At 43.1% G+C, this 20,352-nt stretch overlaps 1 protein-coding gene across 2 annotated transcripts in view; it reads right to left on the reverse strand.

Annotated features, from left to right (window-relative positions):
• Positions 1-13,596, reverse strand: part of dna2 (DNA replication helicase/nuclease 2) — a 29,619-nt gene extending 16,023 nt beyond the window's left edge. The window contains exons 1-9 of one of the 2 annotated variants that reach the window (XM_064321503.1): positions 13,275-13,596; positions 13,121-13,174; positions 10,621-11,708; positions 9,672-9,845; positions 7,338-7,521; positions 4,535-4,683; positions 3,420-3,551; positions 2,852-3,083; positions 1,737-1,854 (exon numbers count right to left, since the gene is read on the reverse strand). In XM_064321503.1, the coding sequence (XP_064177573.1) occupies positions 1,737-1,854; positions 2,852-3,083; positions 3,420-3,551; positions 4,535-4,683; positions 7,338-7,521; positions 9,672-9,845; positions 10,621-11,708; positions 13,121-13,174; positions 13,275-13,310 (2,167 nt within the window). In that variant the 5' untranslated portion in view covers positions 13,311-13,596. Of the gene's footprint in view, positions 1-1,736; positions 1,855-2,851; positions 3,084-3,419; positions 3,552-4,534; positions 4,684-7,337; positions 7,522-9,671; positions 9,846-10,620; positions 11,709-13,009; positions 13,088-13,120; positions 13,175-13,274 lie in introns of those variants that run through there. The other variant, XM_064321505.1, reaches the window with a different exon arrangement.
• Between the last annotated feature and the right edge of the window lie 6,756 nt (positions 13,597-20,352).

Here is a 20,352-nt window from a genome sequence, read left to right on the forward strand (position 1 = left end):
TTTACATTGCTGGTCTTTCATTCCAAATGGAAGCAGTTGTTGATCACTTGCAGCCCCACCAGCCGGTTAGGAGGAGTGAGGAGTAGGAACTCAATGTATTTCAATGGACAATAATGGAAATTAATTCAAATAAAATACTTGTCGTTGACCGATTAGCAAAATATTTGAGAATTCAGGTCCTTGGCCTGCTGCCAGCATGCACAACAAGTATTAGGCTGATCGGCCCAGTAGTATGCGAGATTAGCTGCAGACAGATACAAACACACTCACACTCACTCACACACACACACACACACACACACACACACACACACACGTGACCAAACGCATAATCCCCTCTAGGCTCTCGCCTGGCGGAGATAATAATAGGCAAAAATCACCACAGCTGTCACTTGACCACTCGATAACCTTACAGTGGAGGCCAAAAGTTTACATACACCTAGGCTATGTAAGATATTCAAACTCTCCTCACTCTTCATTTCATGTTACCATACAATTATTTTGGCAAGTCAATTAGGGCATCTACTTTGTACACATCAGAGGTAATTTTAAAACAATCTATTAGAGACTTAAAGATATATTTCAGTTTTAATTAACTACATCTCTTTAGAAGCTTCTGATTGGCCAACTGTCATAATTAGGAGTTAATTGGCACCTGTGGCTGTATTTAAGGGCTTACCTTTAGAGCCACTGCCTTTTTTCCTTGATACCATTGGAAATTCCAAGCAACTCAGCCAAGACCTCCAAAAAATTGTGGACCTCCACAAGCCCAGTTCCTCATTAGGAGCAATTGTCAAACAACTGAATGTACCACAAGCATCTGTGCAAACCATTGTATGCAAATATAAAAATCTTGGGACCACACAGATATTACATCGTTCAGGAAGGAGGCACAAATTAACTCCCAGGGCTGAACAAACTTTGGTCGGAGGCATCAGGTACCAACTCCGCACATTTCTTAGATCATAAAACCGGAATACAGGTCGGCCAAAATCCTCCGGTCACCGATCACGTCTTATGGAGCAAAAACCAGCCGGTTCCAATCCAGGGCTGATCAATCGGTGCACCCCGAAAGCAAGGTATAGAGGTAATTCTATAACAAAATTCACAAATCTGTAAAATGGATTCACAGACCTCAAAATTAATGCGAGAATACACACAATAACAGTTGCAAACTTACAACTCGAGCAAAGACAACTCTCAAATCAATGTCTTACAACCTCTCAACTTTTGCACCAAATTTTTCAGTGAAACTTGAGCAAAACATTTGCAATGGATTGGTGGCAGTGTAGTATAATGGAAGGAAGTGGTCTTGTAACTAAAGGTCACAGGTTCAATTCCCAGGTAACTAACTAAATGCCTGTAATGGAATGTAACAATCTAATATAATGCTCTGGTAAGGATGGTCAATGTCTGTTCTTCCAAACAATCATACGAGTGGATTTGGGAAGACGCTGTACTGCCGTTACTTTAAGAAGTGAACATCTGTAGCCAAATCCTAAGACGAAAACTCAAAGAAGGCACAGAACTCACCTGTGGACAACCACCATATTCTGTCATATTACTACAGGGAACAATATAACGAATGACTGTCTGATTTAAACACCAACAGTTGCACACTCCATTTCTGTTTATAATAAAATATTTATTCACTACACTGAATAGTGTCATTCAAATCTCCTTCAGAGGGACAGAGTAGTGGGGCCTTTTGGCTAACTCTCAGAGGAGATTCCTACCCCTCCTGTCCATGTGGTTCCCCACAATCGGGTGCACGGTGCCAGTCTTCAGGTAGAGCAGGAGTCCTGCCTCTGCATCAACACGCCTCTCCAGGCTCATCAGGGTATACAGGATCACCTGACAAAACACACGAAGCAGCCTTAGAAAACACCCATAATCCACTGAAACAGGGTATAGACATCCACTATCAATCCTTGGCTTCTCCTTCAATCATCACTGTCAACAGCCATGTCAGCAAGAAATAGTCATTTACATAAAGTGTACAGAAACAGCAGCTTTTGTTCAATCTCCGGCCACTTCACAATTTAAAAAAAAAAGAAAATTGTGGTTGAGAGGAGGGTACCAGGGATTGACATTCCATCTAAAGCTTGCAAACTCCAGTGGTTACAGGAGGTATTGCAGTTTAGTAAGCCTCTGGCACCAGAAAGCAAATTTTCCTACAGAAATCCATTCAAAACAATGAATCTACCCAGGCCGAATTATACTATTTTGGACAGTACTTTTAAATTCTACATTTTCTTAATACCAAACCAATTATTCTCCAGAGACATTTTTTTCTGAGACCCACAGAAAAATTCCATTCATCCCTTCATGTTTAGGTACCCAGTGGACATGCAGATCTGGTGCCAAAAGCACAGCAGCCTCCATGAACTGGCTTCATGCGCCAACGAACTGCATTCATAGCAATCCATGGAACTGGTAAGAAGAAGCTGTCTCCAGTTCTTATACATTTCGATGGTCAAGAGCGAGAGCACAGAGGGGATGATGGGGGAGGAGGAAGGGACATGAAACCAGTCTGTATCGTATCGTAGGTATGTAGGCGGAGCCAGCGAGAGGGGAAGAGGAGAAAAAATAAAATAAAATCCTGTAAATAAAATCCATTACTTACAATCATTGTTTTATAAAGACCAGCTAAGTATAAAACCAAAATAGGACTTGAATATTGTCCTTATGCGGTTACAGAGTAGACAAATTATCCAACAGTATCATTCCCTGACATCTATCTAATTCAGTTCCCATGTACAATTCATCATAGGGCTATGCTAGATGGCCATGTCCAAGTGCTCATTAACAGTCACCTGCGTGATATCAAGTAAAATGCGTTTCTCTGTACCTGACTGCGGTGCTCTATAGAGTTGGACTCTTTGCCGGTCTTAAGCTCCAGGGGCATAATCTTCTCCTGCGGTGGTCGGCGGTCCCTGCGGTGGATACGCACTCTTGCGGTCAGATCGATCTTGCCTTTCAGGCCGAAGCGTGGTGACCAGATGTTCTCCTCGATGTCCACAAAGTCAGTGATCATCACACTGCAGGCAGCATCCTGTTTGCTTAACCTCCCCTCAGTAGGTCTAAGTTGAATGGCATGAAAAAAAAGCAATAATGGTGTGCAATTTGTCAACAAATCGGTCCAAATGCTCATGGATTTGTAGCCTCACACCAGACAGTATGTCTAGATTTCCATTTAGCAGATGTTCTTATCCTGAGCAATTTAAAGATGACAGTCTTTACACACAATCCATTTATACAACTTGAGTTTAGTTATCTGACAAATTTATCCTACAGTCTTGGAGTTGACTTAGCTTTCTAAACATTATACTGCACTGTCATCTAGAACACAGACAGGTCCACTTATGAAAATGGCTATTGAGACTGACAATGAAATATTAGGATGAAAACATACTCACAGATTGACGGTCAGTTGTTTGGTTCCAGCCGGAGTTGAACCACTAAGGTACGAGTTTGCCCAGCCAGACAGAGAGGGCAAGTACTCCTCAATCCCCTGCTGCATGTCTGCTTCAGTCAGTTTGAGGCTATACCTTCAACACAGCAATAGATTATATTAAGGAGTATTTTAATGAAATAAAGTAAAAATACACCAAAGTCACTGCAGAGACTGCATGGTGCATGCCAATTACAGCCTACCAAGAACTGACATAAGCTGAAATACTATTTGAAAAGTCTTTGAGATCCAAACACTCAGGAACAGGAACATTTTCCTTTTTTTTTTGTTGGAAATGTCATCAACATTCCCCAGTTTTAATTATAATCCTATTTTGGAACAGTTATGTACATTATGCCTACTCAACTTATTTTGTAGAGGTTATTATTGTTTTTTTCAATATAAATCTTTGTTTAAGTTGAAGTTAATTAAGCAATTGATATTCCGGATCTTAAAACACAAATGTCTTTTTGCGTGTCAACCATCAAACACAACAGCCTTTTCAGCATCCACTAACTTTGTCCTCTCTTGCAAACTGTTTAATATTTTTCCAGCCATTCCTTACATCAAACACTTTTGAATTTGCCCACATAATTTTGCCGGGTCTATTCATGATAGTATACCTCCTGGATAATTCGCGTATTTGGATAACTGGCATTTGTGGAGATCATTCCCTATTTACTGTTACACTCCAATATTTAGAGTGAGTCCAATGCATGTCAGTGTTTGGCATGTTAGATTAAAAAAATAGTCCCCTAGCCAGCTTCTGTTTTTAAAAAAAAAAAACCTTAAAAACAGGCCATTAAGGTCATAAAGAATATGTGTGTGTAAATTACAGATAGTGTACATATACAATTTTATATTTGCACAGCACAACTGTATATGTGCAATTAATAATCAACATTAACTATGGTTTAGATGCATTAAAAAAACCAATATGTCCTTTCACAAGTATACATAATATTGGAGAAAGCACATAACTGAAATGCTAGAGTTGGTGTTCAATTGTGAACTGTAATCATGAACTGTTGCCTATTTGAAACCAGTTCTGAATTTCAATTCGACGCATTTATTTCTCACATCTCTCCAAGGTACTGAGGCCCACGAAGTGTCTGGGAAGCAAAGTGTTGCAACTTTCCAAGTGAGAAGTCTCGTGACATTGCTGCCTTCTGGAAGATTTCATGAACAATCGTTCCATTGAGCATCTGTTTGGAACCCCCGTCAAAAGCCTGAAAAATCAGATACACTTAATTATCCCACATAGTTAAGCCAATTCTTCCTTTCTTCTTGCTTTTAGCAGTTCCAACAACAATCTTTCATTAACAAAGTACTTTGTAGATTTGACAAACAAAACTGACTATACAATAAATGTTTGTTCATAAACTGTACTTTGTTCTGAAATAGGTCAAGCTGCTTATTCTGAATTAGGCCAATGTTCATCATTAAAATTTCATAGTTTAATAATAGTATAATTCATACTAAATAGTTTCTTTTAATGAATTAAAGTCCATTTTAATAATGCTATACCATTGTGCTATTTCTAGCCTCATAAAAAAACATTGGTGGCCGCTGGTTGCACATACTGTACCTTGCAGCAATTAGTTGTACTTTTGATAAATAGTATGCCCGCATACATCCAAAATGAGTGTTCATGTGATGGAGCAATTTCAGCTAGATTACTGTACCTTTCCACATACAGTGAGCGCCATAATTCATTCGACAAAAGGTTCTATAATTTCTAAACGGTTCATTCGATATGTATGAAAATACCCTCAAATTAAAGCTGATAGTCTGCACTTCAACCACATGTTCATTGTATTCTTCCAAACTAAAAGTGTTAGAGTACAGAACCAAAGTAACAAAAAATGTGTCACTGTCCAATGAATTATGGTGCTCACTGTAATTTAAAGATGAATTTGTATAATCCTTGATGTGTCCCAAGTAAAACAGCACTGCTTGCTCCCAAGTCCTTAGGCAGGATCTTAAGTAACTGTATCATAGGTAGCGAGTTTGTTCTGAATGAGAAGTGGAAACTATTGGCTCTAGAAATGTGTCTGCATGTGGTTAAGAGCTTTGGCTGTTTAAATGGGCGGCAGTGTAGTATAATGGCTAAGGACCTTGTAACCTAAAGGTCGCAGGTTCGATTCCCTGGTAGGACACTGCTGTTGTACCCTTGAGCAAGGTACTTAACCTGCATTGCTCCAGTATATACACTCACCGGCCACTTCATTAGGTCATTAGGTTCAACTGCAAACTGCTCCCGTTAACGCAAATATCTAAATCAGCCAATCATGTGGCAGCAACTCAATGCATTTAGGCACGTAGACATGGTCAAGACGATCTGCTGCAGTTCAAACCAATCATCAGAATGGGGAAGAAAGGTGATTTAAGTGACTTTGAATGTGGCATGATTGTTGGTGCCAGACAGGCTGGTTAGAGTATTTCAGAAACTACTGATCTACTGGGATTTTCACGCACAACCATCTCTAGGGTTTACAGAGAATGGTCAGAAGAAGAGAAAATATTCAGTGAGCGGCAGTTCTCTGGGCGAAAATGCCTTGTTGATGGCACAGGTCAGAGGAGAATAGCCAGACTGGTTCAAGCTGATAGAAAGGCAACAGTAACTCAAATAACCACTCGTTACAACCGAGGTATGCAGAAGAGCATTTCTGAACGCACACCACGTCAAACCTTGAAGCAGATGGGCTACAGCAGCAAAAGACCACACTGGGTGCCATTCCTGTCACCTAATGAAGTGGCCGGTGAGTGTATATCCAGCTGTATTAGTGGATACAATGTAAGTCGCTCTGGATAAGAGCATCTGCTAAATGCCTGTAATGTAATGTAAATAGCAAAAATTCAATTCATTTCTATAGCGCCACCAAGTGTCGAATCGGTGGCAAAAGTACTCCTGCACTAATCCATGTAGGCTAACCCTCGTCCACTTCGCCAAGTATCAGCCCCAGAGACCAAAAATGGGGAAAACATAATAACACATAACACAGCAAAACCGCAATTAAATCCATTCAAAACACTATGATTCAATTAGCTTTCCAGCTAGATTAGTTGTAGTTCTACATATTTTAACTGATTGACACTGTTCAGATTATGCTTTATTCTGATGTGACCTACAATTTCCTAAAGGTTGCAATCCTATAAACGGAGTGTAGAACTAATTAAAATATGCATAATTTATACAGAAACCTGACTATATTAGTGCATATTTCTTGTAAATCGGCCAGTCGCCTTTGGAGATATCATTTAAGCATATTTCAGAATATTCAAAAGTAGCAACAAAAAAAATCTAATCAGACGTACTTTAATAGTCCAACAGACTTTTTTGTCCACCATGAGGAGAGGAATCTAGTGACACTAGTCCCATCTAATTAATAAATTGATGCAAGTTACATGCTGATATGTCAAACAGTAGATATTTTTTATTTATTTTTTTATTTCACCTTCATTTCACCAGGCAAGTTATTAAGAACAAAGTCTTATTTACAATGGTGTAATATCTCAAAGATTTTACAATAAATTCAAAATGGAGAAAAACTCAAAATGGTGCATTATAACTAAGGATTTGAGTTGCCAAGGAAGAGAGACACCTTGAGACAAGATGCAAGCTCTTATCAACGACATTATATTTTTGAAAGAAATCCAATAGGATGATGCACTCAATGGCCAATCTGCTAAATCAGCCATGGAAGGCATTGTACAAGTGCCATGTTCATAGGTTAAAGCATGTGGATTCAGATGCCAAAATAGTACAGAGGAAAGAAATGGCCAATAGCATTTCCACCAAAATGTGTACTTACTGAGGGAGCAAAAATGCCCAATATGCAAAATGCTGAAGGACTCTTGGTATTAAGCTGGATTGTCTCACCTTGAACCTTTCCCCAAGAACAGCACGTCTCATGCAGCGGATGCTGTTGGCAATGCTGGTGCCAGATATCAGCAGGTCTGGCATCAGAATCAAGAACCCTGACACCCTGTCAATTGTCCAGGTAGCAGAAATGCATTCTCCCTCCAGGTGAACTATATTGCCAACAGCAACAGGAGTAGACTCCCTTAGGGCAAGAAATGAGAAGAATTACCACACTAATGCCAATATTACATCTTCACCTCACAGGAGCCAAATAAGAGACCCAAGTTCTATTTCAGTACAAAAATGAGAAACTAAAAGGCCACATGCTCTGTTGAAAATTAAGTTAATGGGAAAGAACCAAGTGACACTGACAGGTTTCTGGAAAAACACTAAATGGGAGAGTACAAGCAGCTGCTTTTGTCCTGAAATGAAGTGCTGTAAAAGCGCACGCATATGATATTAGCAGGGTTGAGGTAGAGCAAGGTGGATACCATACACAATAGGGATGGGGGTATTGATGCTTGTTAACTTATGAGCACCATGGGTTCTATTTACAGTAACTGCCAGAATAAAAGACTGACGCTTTCAGCACTGAGTATTGAAGCAGCAGCTATCACACTCAAAAAAATAAAATCACACGTAAATATTCTCACCCCTCTCAGCTCTCCTATTCATTGGCACTACCCTCAGAACACCAAACACATTCCCACAATCCTATCCAATGAGTTACTCTCTCATTGAATTTCTCCACATCAACACGATGCTGATGAGAATAAATCTTCAGGTATAACCAATTATCACTTGAGCTAAAATAACGGCCTGAGCAACACTGTGCAACATTGTCATGCAAACGTTGGGCAATTTTAGCATGAAAAGCTATACAAACATAGACGGAAATATTAGCCTTATTTGCCATCACCATTTAAAAGTGAATGCCGTTTTCACATATGGCATGATCATCACAGCACAGTAACGGTTGGTTGCCTTGTAGTTTCATTTCAGAAACAACCAAGTCATATTCAGAAGAATTATGTAAAAAAAAAAAAAAAAGAAATACTTAATCTCTGTGTAACTTTTATTAATGCTGCTATACTGTAATTGGTAATAGACCATGATAATAGCTGAACAGTATTAGAAACAGTTATTCTTTTATCATTGAACTACTACAAGATGTAACAGTATTTGCTCAGACATGAGCAAATACTGTTACATCTTGTAGTAGTTCTATTACATGAATATATGTATCTTGTGTATATATATATATATATTGTGGAGGAAAACCTCTTCTTAGGTTCGGTGGGTGAGTCGGTGATGCAAGAATAAAGACTAGAAATTATGATTTCTTCTAATAACCTTTTTATTCTCTTCAATCAATAATCCTTTTCATGTACGTAGGCCTACGGGAGGTCTCCAGTACCATAAAGACACAGAGAGCTTCCTCGCATTATGTTTTACATCCTTTTTATACAACCAGCTCTCCTCCTACCCTGATGTATCTTCCCTTTAAAATAACCAATCCCAGCCTAGGTCAAACTTATGTTTCATCAGTTAGTTTAACAATAGCTATTGTATAATCTTCCATTTTAATCAATGACAGATATTCCACTACACCCACTAACAGAGTGTATATGCATGACTTGAATAACAAGTATTTGTCCTCATGGTTAACAATTGTTCAATCTTCCAGTTCCAAAGTACATGCATTCACTACATGCTGTAATCCAAATGAAATATTGACTCATATACACACCACCATGTTCTAACAAACTATGTTTATATCATTACCGTTGCCGTGATTACTTTGATTTTCATTCATTCATTTTAATAGAATATAATCTATACATTTACTAGATATAGCAAATCAGTTCTTTCTAGGTCAGTATCCTTTCTCTTCCCTTGCAACTCAAAGGTCTTCTGCACAAGACTGTTTCCCAACAGAAGTTACTTACAAAATTCCACTAAGTAAATGTTTACAATTTTCCCTCCTGCAACTGGGGTTCAAAGATTCTCTAGGTAGTATGCATCAGTGTACAAGGAGGCCACTGTCTTTCCTTAGTTACAAATTCTTAGACATAACACAGAATACCTACTGTTCTTCAGTGATCATCCCATAATCACATACATTTAAATATATTCTTGATCAGTACAATCTTTAATAAGAAGAAATGTAAAAACATTAAAAGAATGAAGAAAACATACTTCCACAATATATATATATATATATACACACAAGATATATATACTCATATACACACAACAAGCATTAACTCTGCTGGCCTGCTAATCTTGTGAAAAGTTTTTATAGCTTTGGCTATTAATTTACTTTTAATCGACTGCAATAATAAAGCTTACCAGTCATCCTTTAAAATGACGAGCTCTGTGGGCACAGCGGTCTTTGAAGCAGTGACAATCAAATGCTTCTCAGGAAAACTTCGAGGACCAGCAACCTCCTGCATCCCTAGAACCCAATATCTGTTGTGAAGTCCAGTAGACAGGATTACATGGTCTGGAATGCCTTTTTGTTTCCTGGAAAAGGCAAAACCAAATGACACTTGTGAACTTGGTCTTAAGAATCCAGAGAAATTTTTTGAATCTACAAAAATATCCCCATGATTAGAAAGATACACACTCGTCTTCTTAGACATGGATAAGTTTCTAATTGGTTGTAAAAATAAACTGTTTGGACCATTGTTACGAAACAAGAATGCTCTGGTGAGCTCAGCAATAACAAACAACCTGGTAGATCATGGAAGAACATTGTTGTGCAAGACCAAAGAAAAATTTCTATTGCAAAGAAACATCTTTTTTTTTTTTTAGAAAAAGACTACACCAGCATAAACTCAGAGTTCACCCAAAGATGCAAACCACTGACAAGCCTCAAAAACACAATGACCAGGTTAGTGTTTGCTAAAAAGCCATATACGTATCCAGACGCTGGTAATATTATGCTCATTTGTCCAAATTCTTTTGATCCACTAAAATGGGGAAATATGTATAAAAAGGGCTGCAATTCCAACAAGAATCAGTTGATATGGATGCCCTCAAATAAAAAGTCTGCACTTTAACCTCTTATTCATGTGCTGGTGTACAGACCCAAAATAACAAAAAGGTGTAACTGTCCAAACACCAAAAGACTGCACTGCATATGTGGAAGGAGGGCCAACTGATTATCCTAACATCATCATTACCACCTATTAGCTTTTGGGTTTTTTGTGTAACTATGTGCAGGTTCAAATTTCAATAAAAATAGGTTGAAAACTAAAGATGAATAAACATTTTTAAAAATTACACAATGTCTTACACAGATTTCTTCTCCTTTTCGTTGCTGAGACTCGGCTCCATGTGGTCATCAAACCAGCAGTCTTCCATTACTCCAATGTCATCCCCAGACCCGTTCACAGCAATTTCTCCAAGTCCATGTCGCAAACAGCCACCTTTCCCCCCAACTTCCCCTTTGTTTCCAAGATGGCACTGCTGATCACCTCCCCCACCACTGCTCAAGTCCCTAGCCCCTTTAGCACAGTTTCTGGGTTTCACTACACTATGTGAGGTAGTCTTCGGTTTCCAAGGAGTCTGATCAGAAATGCTCAGTAGATCAGCATCCACCTTATGTTCAGAAATGATAGTAAAATCCCTTCTCCCCTCATAATCTGAGCTGTGTCTGCAACAAGACGCCTTAACCTGAGAGGGCTTCAGGGAGTTGGGTGATACCTTACTCATTGGAAATGATGCGAGTACAGGCACTTCTTCCCTCATCATCACATGGGATTTGAGGTTCCTATCCTGAAGATGTTGAAAGCAGGTCGGTCCAGTTTCACTAGCCTTAATGTCTGAGCCTTTGGCCTTGGAGCACAGTTCCTGCTTGGCTTGCCCGGCTGAGCCACCAATCGCACTCAAGCACTCGTCCAAGAAGTCGTCAAGATGAGGGACACGTGTGGCATGGCTGCCGGAGGGCCTCTTTACTGCAGCTGCTTTGAGTCGTTTGGTTTTCCCTTTCTGTGCTTCTTCAGGACTTTGCAGCAGCCGCTTCACAGAACTGCTCGCCGTTGTACTGTTCTGCAAACCTGCTGATGTTGGAGCCCAAGACATCTGCCCTGCTTTCCCAGGTAGAAGAGTTGAAATCCCAGATGCAGCCCTCTTGGCTTGCCTCGGGCCAGAGCAAAAGGAGCGGGAAACAGGAGATGACACCTCCTGCAAAGGCTCCCTCGATGGACACAAGGGCCCTGTCTGGCTCTCCGGAGTCTCTGGTACAGACAACGGCCCCGGAGAGGGTGGGAAGTTTTCAGTCTCTTCTTCATCGCTGTCCCCCAGGAGACTGAGGAGCATGGATTTCACAGCTACATCAGAGCCTTCATGAAATCTGTTCTCCTTTGGACGGGGCATTGGACTCTGAGGTCAACATAAACATAGATAACAGTTGTGCAGGAGCAATATACACTTAAATACCTATGGAACTAAAATAAAACCAAGTCTAAAATACTACAAAAACTCAGTTTAAAGCAATTTGTAACAAGCAAGTTTGTCTAATTTCAGGTAGACAAATAACAATTTAGAGGATTCAGGTGAAAGCATTAAAAATAGATGAAAATCCTTTATAGCAGTGGTTCTCAAACTCCTGTGGGACCCTTGTGTATGCTTGTTTTCGTTCTAGCCAATCTCTTGCCGAGTTAAGGCTGTCGGACACATGTTTAATTTCATGCATAATTTATTTTTTAAACTTGTGAACACAATGCAGGTTTCATTATCATTTGCTTTGTCTTTGAATTCCTCATTATCTACCAAATGGTTTGTTTTATTGACCCAATGTCTACACTTTCACTAATTAGAAGCCAGCTGATTCACCTCAGTCTTTAATTCAGTTTGATCATTTACCTCACTATGTTTTTTTCAATACAGCAATGTGAATATGGGGCTTTTATTCTTCATGGCATTGATAGCTATTTCTTACATACTGTGGCTTAAGAGGGTGAGTAATCCCTCTAAACATACATGAAGAATAATTTTTGACATCTTGTTACAGTTCTGGGAATGCAATTGTGGCTGGAACAAAAAACAACTGACAAGGTTCCCTGGGACCCCCGTGTATGCTGATTTTCATTTTCAACTACAACTGCAATATCAGATGCTAATTTTTCTTAATTACACACTTTTCATTTTGAGCGATTATTTAGTTTCTGAAGCCACATTATTTCAGAAATTGCATTCCATGAATAAGAAAAGTGCCATATTCACATTGTGCACGTTCTGCAATATTGCAAGCGATTCCGTAAAAGGAAGTTAAAATAAAATTCTGATCAAATTAAATACTGAGGCGAATCAATAAGCTCCTAATTGGTGAAAATGTGGACACCTGGCCACTAAAACTGACCATTTGGTAGATAATGAGAAACTCGAAGGCATATCGAGCCAACCCTCTGCGTTAATAAGCTTAAGGAAATCATTATAAAATAACTTAAACACATGCTTTCAACAGCCTCGATTTTACTGAGAGATTGTTTGTAACAAACAATTGTTTGAGAACTAACTAGATCTAACTTATACTAAGACAAGTACCCTAACGCATTTTCAGGATTTAATATGTTAATTTTTAGTTTTAATATTTCATTAGTCTAGAAACCTTACAAATAAAACCAATCTGGAACCAAATTAAATTCATCCAATTCTTCAAGCGGTTTTAATGTTAGCCTTACCGCAGTTCAGACAATCAACCAATTTAGCTGACAGAAGAAATCGCTCACCAAGCAGCTAATGAATGTATGAGACGGGGAAGGCTTGCGTGTTAGCATTTACTTTAAATTTACCTGATTGGAGCATAAAAGAGACGCGATCTTCTTTTGACCTCCATTCATTCCAACCTGAAAAGAACTGGTAACGTTAGCCAAGAGAAAGATCAGAAATGTAAAGCTGCAGTTATCCAATTTCAATCAAATGCGTAGAAGTTAGCCAGCTACTTACCATATTTTTCTTCAGTTTATTTTTAATCATTTTCATGTTCAGACCTAATTCAGGTCAACTAGCTAGCTGCCTTAAAACGATGCGATTACTGGAATTTAACAACAGTACTTTAGTAGCTAACTCTGATTTTACCAGGATTGTGACATTTTACGTTTGTTGACCTCGTTATAACAATCTAATGCAGGCCAGCGAAAAACAAACAACAGAATTATAATCCTGATTTTAAGTACTCCTCGGACATAGGGGCAACAAGTTCCTACTGCAGATGGTTCGTGTCATGAAATTTCGCGGTTGTTTGTAAGCAAATGGCTGTTGCAGGAACCCTTGAGACACCGGAAATGCTAGGGGAAAGTAACCAATGACAACGCATAGAAGGCGGGACTTATCCCACCGACTGACTGTGAAGGATCTGTTTGCGGGAATAGGGTCTTGGGACAAGAAAGGGGCTGCAGCTCAGTGGGCTACAGGCTAGAAGTGTGTCTTTAGGAGGAGGAGTAAGCGCACCAATCTCTTTGCTATTATCATGCATTTTCAATGCCTTATCAACAATAATATTTTTTGCCTGTGCAGTCAGTTTCATTAACCAAAAAACATGGCTGAGGCTCGCTTCAGTTTTCTTATTTAACTACAGATTTTCCCCTGAATTCGATAAATGGAGTGGTGCAGGGATGTTTCATGATATTATATGATAGATCTACTACTTGAATAACCAGTGTTAGACTGAAGAAAATCTAGACAATGAAGTTATAAATAAAGTTACAATAAACTATAAAGTGTTGTAAGCACACTAATATAGCATACTTGCTTAAAATAAGAAAGTGTACTTAGTTCACTTTTGAACAATTATTCACATCAGGAAAATATGCATAGGCTTATACTTGAACTTCTTTGCAACGTTTAGTACACCAAGTATTTTCAAGTAGGCTGCAGAAATAATACTGACATACTTAACTTGTAGTATGTCACTCATACTCATACATACAGTGCTCAGTCAATGTTTGAGTTACTTTTGAGTTTTATTAAATAAAATGTGAGCCAGTTTAGTCCCAAAGTCAAAGTCAGACTAGTTGGCCTATATTGAAAGTTCACATGTAGCCCACAGTTTTTATTTTATTTTTTGGTAAGGGGGTGGTTTTACACTCTATGCTATGATGGCATTGTAGGCTACACAGATTTTCATGAATAGTAGGTTGATCTTTTCCACAGATGGTATTTCTCAATAGAACTGTTGTGTGATGATTCCTTCAGAAAAATGTGTAGCCTGTCTTTTAAATTGATTAAATAAGTAGATTGAAAGTAACAGACTTATGTGCTGAAAGTGCTGAACACCTGCCACCAGATAGCAAGGTTAACTACATGAAAATTGTGTGCTTTCTGAAATTAAGTGTGTTAACTTATACATTTGTTATATTCAAGAATTTCATAATTTAACTGCAAGATTGCTCAATTGCAGTCTATAAAGAAAGGCCTACTGAATTTCACTATTTTAGCTTTTAGACACTCAATATGGAGACATTTAGGATGCCACCCAGTGATAATGTCGGGAGTCAGGAGCAGCCCCACGCTGCCTCCGGCCACCTAACAATGTTTTTTTTCAGGAACCCACCCACCACCAGGAGATCAGGACAAGGCAGGTAAAAGGGAAACTTTTATTTAACATTTAATTCAAAAAAACAGAGCACGCCACAATCTCGCACCAACCGCGCCCTTCCTTCTTCCCCCCCGGCTTCCTCTAGCACTCTTCCCCTCTGGCCCTCCCCTTCCCTTCCCTTCCACGGAGCCCCCGACGCAGGTAAGAGCAACACCCCTCACACACCACACACTTTTAAGCCGCTGGGGTTCCCCTTACACGTGCCCACACTCAGCAAAAAAACAGTGTACCCACTCTGGCCCCCCTGCGCCTCAGCCCCGCTGCCGGATGGGAGGGGAGACCTCACCCTGCCGTCTCACGGGGGGAGCCACTAACACAGGCGGGGTCTCACACACACTCACTCCTCTCACTCCTACACACACACACACACCACAAACAATCATCCAAATCAAAGAAAGGATGTAGTTGGCCCACACCTCACTGCTGGGCCACTCTACATAAAAAAAAAAATAATAAAGAAAAATAAATCAAACCCCCAAAGGTCTGCTGTCTCCCACTGTCCACGTCAGTCTCTAGGCTGCTGGGCGGCGCCCCGGCCCACTCTGCCGTCCGCTGTACGTTCTTGAAGTTCCACTGGTTACCACGCAGAGTCCCTGCTGCGCCCTGTAGCTGGAGAGTGAGTCGGCGCCGGCTCCGGTCCTGGTCCGCGCTTTACAGTCTCGGAGTGGGAGACTCACTGTTCCTCCGCCCTCGTCAGGGCTTGTCCAGAGTCTCCCCTCGCGGCGTTGGTCCTGGCCGACGTAGCGCAGTGTCCTTGCCACAGGACCAGTCCGGCTCTGCACAGCGCCGCTCCTCCCCGGATCCCACCACGTTTTCCGCTTGGTCTGGGCACAGCTCGCTCCTCGTGGCACCAGTGCAGCGTCCGGGACCGCCAGCCCACCACCAGGACGAGAGACAGCTCAAACAAAGAGAAACAGAAATAATAATAACAAAAGAAACGGAAACCCGCCCAACAAAACTAAACTAACTTAAAGCAAAAAAAAAAAAAAAAAAAGGAAAAATCCTCTTCCGAGGAACCAAACACCCACCCCGGCGTCTCTCGTGTTCTCCCTCTCACCTGCCTTCTTATCCCTGCAAGGTTGTTAGGACAAACACAAAACAGCTGCGCCACGCCCCCAACTCCCGCGACCGGCGAATCGGCTTAGGCTCCGATCTGAATGTGCACCCAGTCTCCAATAATCAATCCCCCAGTGAATCAGGCACAGCTGTCAGGCTACCTCCTGACAATAACACTATGTATCTTTATTGGTTTAATCGACATTTTACATTTTTTAAAACGTATTCCTTTAAAAAGTCAAAAGGAACAAAAATACATTCAGACATGGACATTCCCTAGATTACAAAAAAATCAAAACACTCAGAAAAGGAAACCTAATACAAAACAAGCCTACCTATATTTTAACTAATAATCACAAGACAAATTATTTTAAGAATATTTACAATAAATAGTATTTCCTTAAAAATTAAACAAAAATACGTGCGCTCGGGATGGTATGAAGAGCGAGTGCCCCTCCTAGGGGGGTGGACTATATGATGAGTTCTTTCCAGTGGTCCACCCCCCATTTCTCTCTCGCCAGGTCCTTGTTCTTTCGAAAGTCCACCAAAACGCCGTCCTGGAGGAGGTTCTGTATCTTCCTCCTGAGAGTGACCAGGTCCACTGATGTTTTTTGGTAGACCTTGATGTTTCTTGTCTCCCACAGGACCTGCCTGACGGTGTTGATAATCCTCCACTGACGCTGGAGCTCCATGGTCTTAAGTCCCTCCCGGGGACCGTAGAGGACTCTCTCAGACGTCAGGGAGGACATCGGCAGCAACCTGTTTTGGGAGACAGAGGAAACAACAAGGCCCCAGACCCGCCTAGCCACGGTGCACTCCCAGAACAGATGGTGAATGTGTTCTGAGTCAGTGCAACCGTGGGGGCAGCGCTCAGTCAGGGCTAAGTGCCTGCGGTACATAAAAACTCTTGTGGGGAGACACCTGTGAGCTGTCATCCAGGCAATGTCTTTTTGTTTGTTAGTGAGACACTTGTGTGTCACATTTTCCCAGATGACTTGCGGGTCCCAGGCCTGACCTCGGGAGCGTGGCGGTCTCGTTTGATCTTAAATGAGCCATGATGATTTTATAGCTCCACGAGGTCAGGCCGGCCCTAGGCAATCCCGTCCAGAAAGCAAAGTCCTTCAGGGCCTGATAGACATAGGGGGGGGGTCCCAGCTATACGGTATGGTGAGGTCCAGCACACCCAAGCCCATTGCTCGTGGGAAGGGGGTGGCATAGTACCTAGCAAAGGCACCAGAGGCCTTTCCCACCTTCCCAACGTTCTGGACCAGGGCGGCCAGACCTTGCACCATAATAATTGTGACTATGTCCGGGACCCCCCGCCCCCCATTCCTCTCCTCTTTGAGGAGGGTGGCTCTACTCAGTTTCTCCATATTGCTCCCCCAGACAAAGCGAAAGGCCAACCTAGCAATTTGTTTGCTGGTGGCCTTGTCTGGGGGAAACACCCTCCCCACATAGAGAAGAATGGGCAGGACAATTGCCTTCAGGACGAGGATCTTACCCGTCAGGGGCCGAGCACTCCAGCTCCGGGTTTTGTTTTGGACGTGGCGTAGGGCTCCCTCCCAGCTCGTTCGCCCTCCTCCGTCAGCCTGGAAGGTCACCCCCAAGAGCTTGATGGTATTTCTGCGTACAGGGAAGGAAACGGTTAGAGGCTCACTATAATAGGGAGACAGAAACAGTTCGCTCTTGTCCTTGTTGACCAGGGCGCCAGTGGCCGCACAGAAGTTGTCCAACACCTTGGTGGCACAAGCGATGGAACGACTATCTGTGGCGACGATGGTAATGTTGTCCATGTACGCCATCACCTTTAGCCGCTCTCCCCTAGCCCCCGGCAGCGGGTAACCCGCCACTCCGGGGCTGGCCCTGATGGCCTGGAGAAACGGTTCCAGGTAGATGACGTACAGGAGAGATGCTGGAGGGCACCCCTGCCTGACGCCAGACCTGATGGCAAACGGGACAGAGGGCTGCCTGTTGACAACCACTCTGCCCGTTATGTCAGTCAGGCAGATCTTCGTCCAGCGCCGGAGGGGGCCAGGGATGTTCATTCTCTCCAGCACTCTCTCCAGGCACACATGACTCACCCGGTCAAATGCCTTCTCCTGGTCAAGACTGAGAAGGCACAAGGGGGACCGCCGCTCCCCGGAGTGGATGATTAAATCCCTCACGAGGAGCAGGTTGTCATTAATGGACCTCCCCTGCACGCTGCAGGTCTGGTCCGGTCCGATCACCGATGTAATCAGGCCTTGGAACCTCCTCATCAGCGCCTTCGCCATGATCTTATAGTCAACTGAGAGGAGGTTGATCGGCCACCAGTTACGGAGGTCCTTCAGGTCCCCCTTCTTTGGGACAAGAGCTACTAAGCTCTGTCTCAGTGAGGCCCCCAACCGCCCCTCCCTGTACGCCGCTCTGAAAACTTCAGCCACGTCCTCCTTCAGGAGATCCCAGTAAGTTTCGTAGAACTCGGCTGGGATTCCGTCAGGACCCGGAGCTTTATGTTGATTGAGGGAGAGCACGGCCCGGGTGAGCTCCTCTGTGCTCAACTCCGACTCCATCTGCTCGTCGCCCAGACGTCTGTCAAGGCGGCCCAGGAAGGTGTCCATGAGAGCCCCGTCGGAGGGCCTCTCACTATAAAGGCCCCCGTAGAACTCCCCGGCCACCTCCCGGACCTCCGCCTCTTCAGACACCACCACACCTCTGTTGTTATAGAGAGACGAGATGTTGTTAGTCTTAGACCGTGCCCTGCGGAAGAAAAACCGTGTGCACTTCTCATCCTCCTCGAGGCCCTGGAGCTTGGAGCGGAAAGTAAATTTTTCCCGCTCTTCCCGGTAGAGGGTGGTGAGGCTCTGCCGAGTCCGTGCGATTTCACTGCTAACATCCAGGCCTCGGGAATGGAGGAGGCTCAGTCTCTGGAGGGCAGCATTGTGATGTACAAAAACTGCCCTCCTTTCCTTCGCCTTCCTCCGCCCGACTGCCCGGAAGTAGCCTCGCACTCGCTCCTTCACCATCTCCCACCACTCCACCGGGGAGTCAAAGAGGTGTTTTAGACTCACCCACTCCAGGTAACGTCTCGAGAAGGAGAGTCGCACCTGGGGGTCTTGGAGATGGCTGGTGTTCATTTGCCAGAGCCCCTTACCCACGGTTATAGGTTTCTTCCAGGCCAGGGACACGGTCACCATGTGGTGGTCCGAGAAGTGCACCACCTGGATGGAATAAACGGGCACCCCCAGGCCTGGGGAGAGCAGAAACAAATCGATTCTCGAAGAGGAGCTACCAGAGGAACTCACCCACGTGTGTTGGGGGGGAGAGGCGCCCCCGGCGTCGCGGAGGGAGAAATCCTCTATGAGGGACCGCAGCAGGTCGCTGGATCGGTCCCGTCTGGGTTTGCTGCGGTCCTCATCTGTTAACGCACAGTTGAAATCCCCCCCCACGACAACCGGCATTGTGCAATGAAGAAGTGGTGCTAGTTTTGTAAAGAGGGAGACCCTCTCGGCTACGCTGGTGGGGCCGTACACGTTGATAACCCTGAGTGGGGAACCCCCGACCTTGAAATCGGTGACGAGGATTCGCCCACTCTCCACAATGTTGCTTGATGTTATTCGCACAAAGGGATTTTTCACCAATGTGCCAACCCCATCAGCTCTGGCGATGTTGGAGCCAGACCAGAGAGAGTCTCCCATTCTCCATTCCTCCACCAGAACGCCATCCAACTCCCGGAACGGAATGCCACATTCCTGGAGCAGGATGCCGTCTGAGGGGATCTGAGACAGAATGGAGAATACTGTGTGGCGTTTGGAAGGGTCTCTGATACTACGTGTGTTGAGTGATGAGATTGTTAATGAAAAGTCATGCGTTTTATTGTTGTGTGTGATTTATGAGCCAATATTGCTGTTTGCAATGTCCTTACAGATTTTGTTGAGTTTTTGGTTAACTATGTCCTGGTTATTGAGGCGCCTACTCACCCCCGGACCATGTGCATTCACAGGCCTCCCCTCCTGACTGCCTGGGAGGTTCCGTCCTGGAGAGGTGGGGGCAGGTGTTCTTGCCCCAGGCTTCCCCCCAGTCCCTGGAGGGCCCTGAGAGGAGGATGATGCTCCATGCCCTTTAACAGGGTCTGGACCGGAGGCTGGCTGGTCCCTAGTGATTCTAGGGTGGGCAGTGATGGTAGTTTGTAATTTTTCTTTGTGATGTATGGGCGGTGGTGTAGGTGGTTTTGTAGGGCGGGGAGGGGGCTCAGGCCTGGCTGTAAGTTGTGTTCTATGATCCAGTTTGGAATGTAGCTGTGTCGATTGTTTTGTAGATTGTGTTGTCTGGCGAACTATTGCTGGGTTGGGAGGTTGACTGGGAGGTTGTTGTCTTGCTGTGGTTGGGGAT

This window comes from Anguilla rostrata, chromosome 2, assembly GCF_018555375.3.
Source record: "Anguilla rostrata isolate EN2019 chromosome 2, ASM1855537v3, whole genome shotgun sequence".
Lineage (NCBI taxonomy): Eukaryota > Metazoa > Chordata > Actinopteri > Anguilliformes > Anguillidae > Anguilla > Anguilla rostrata.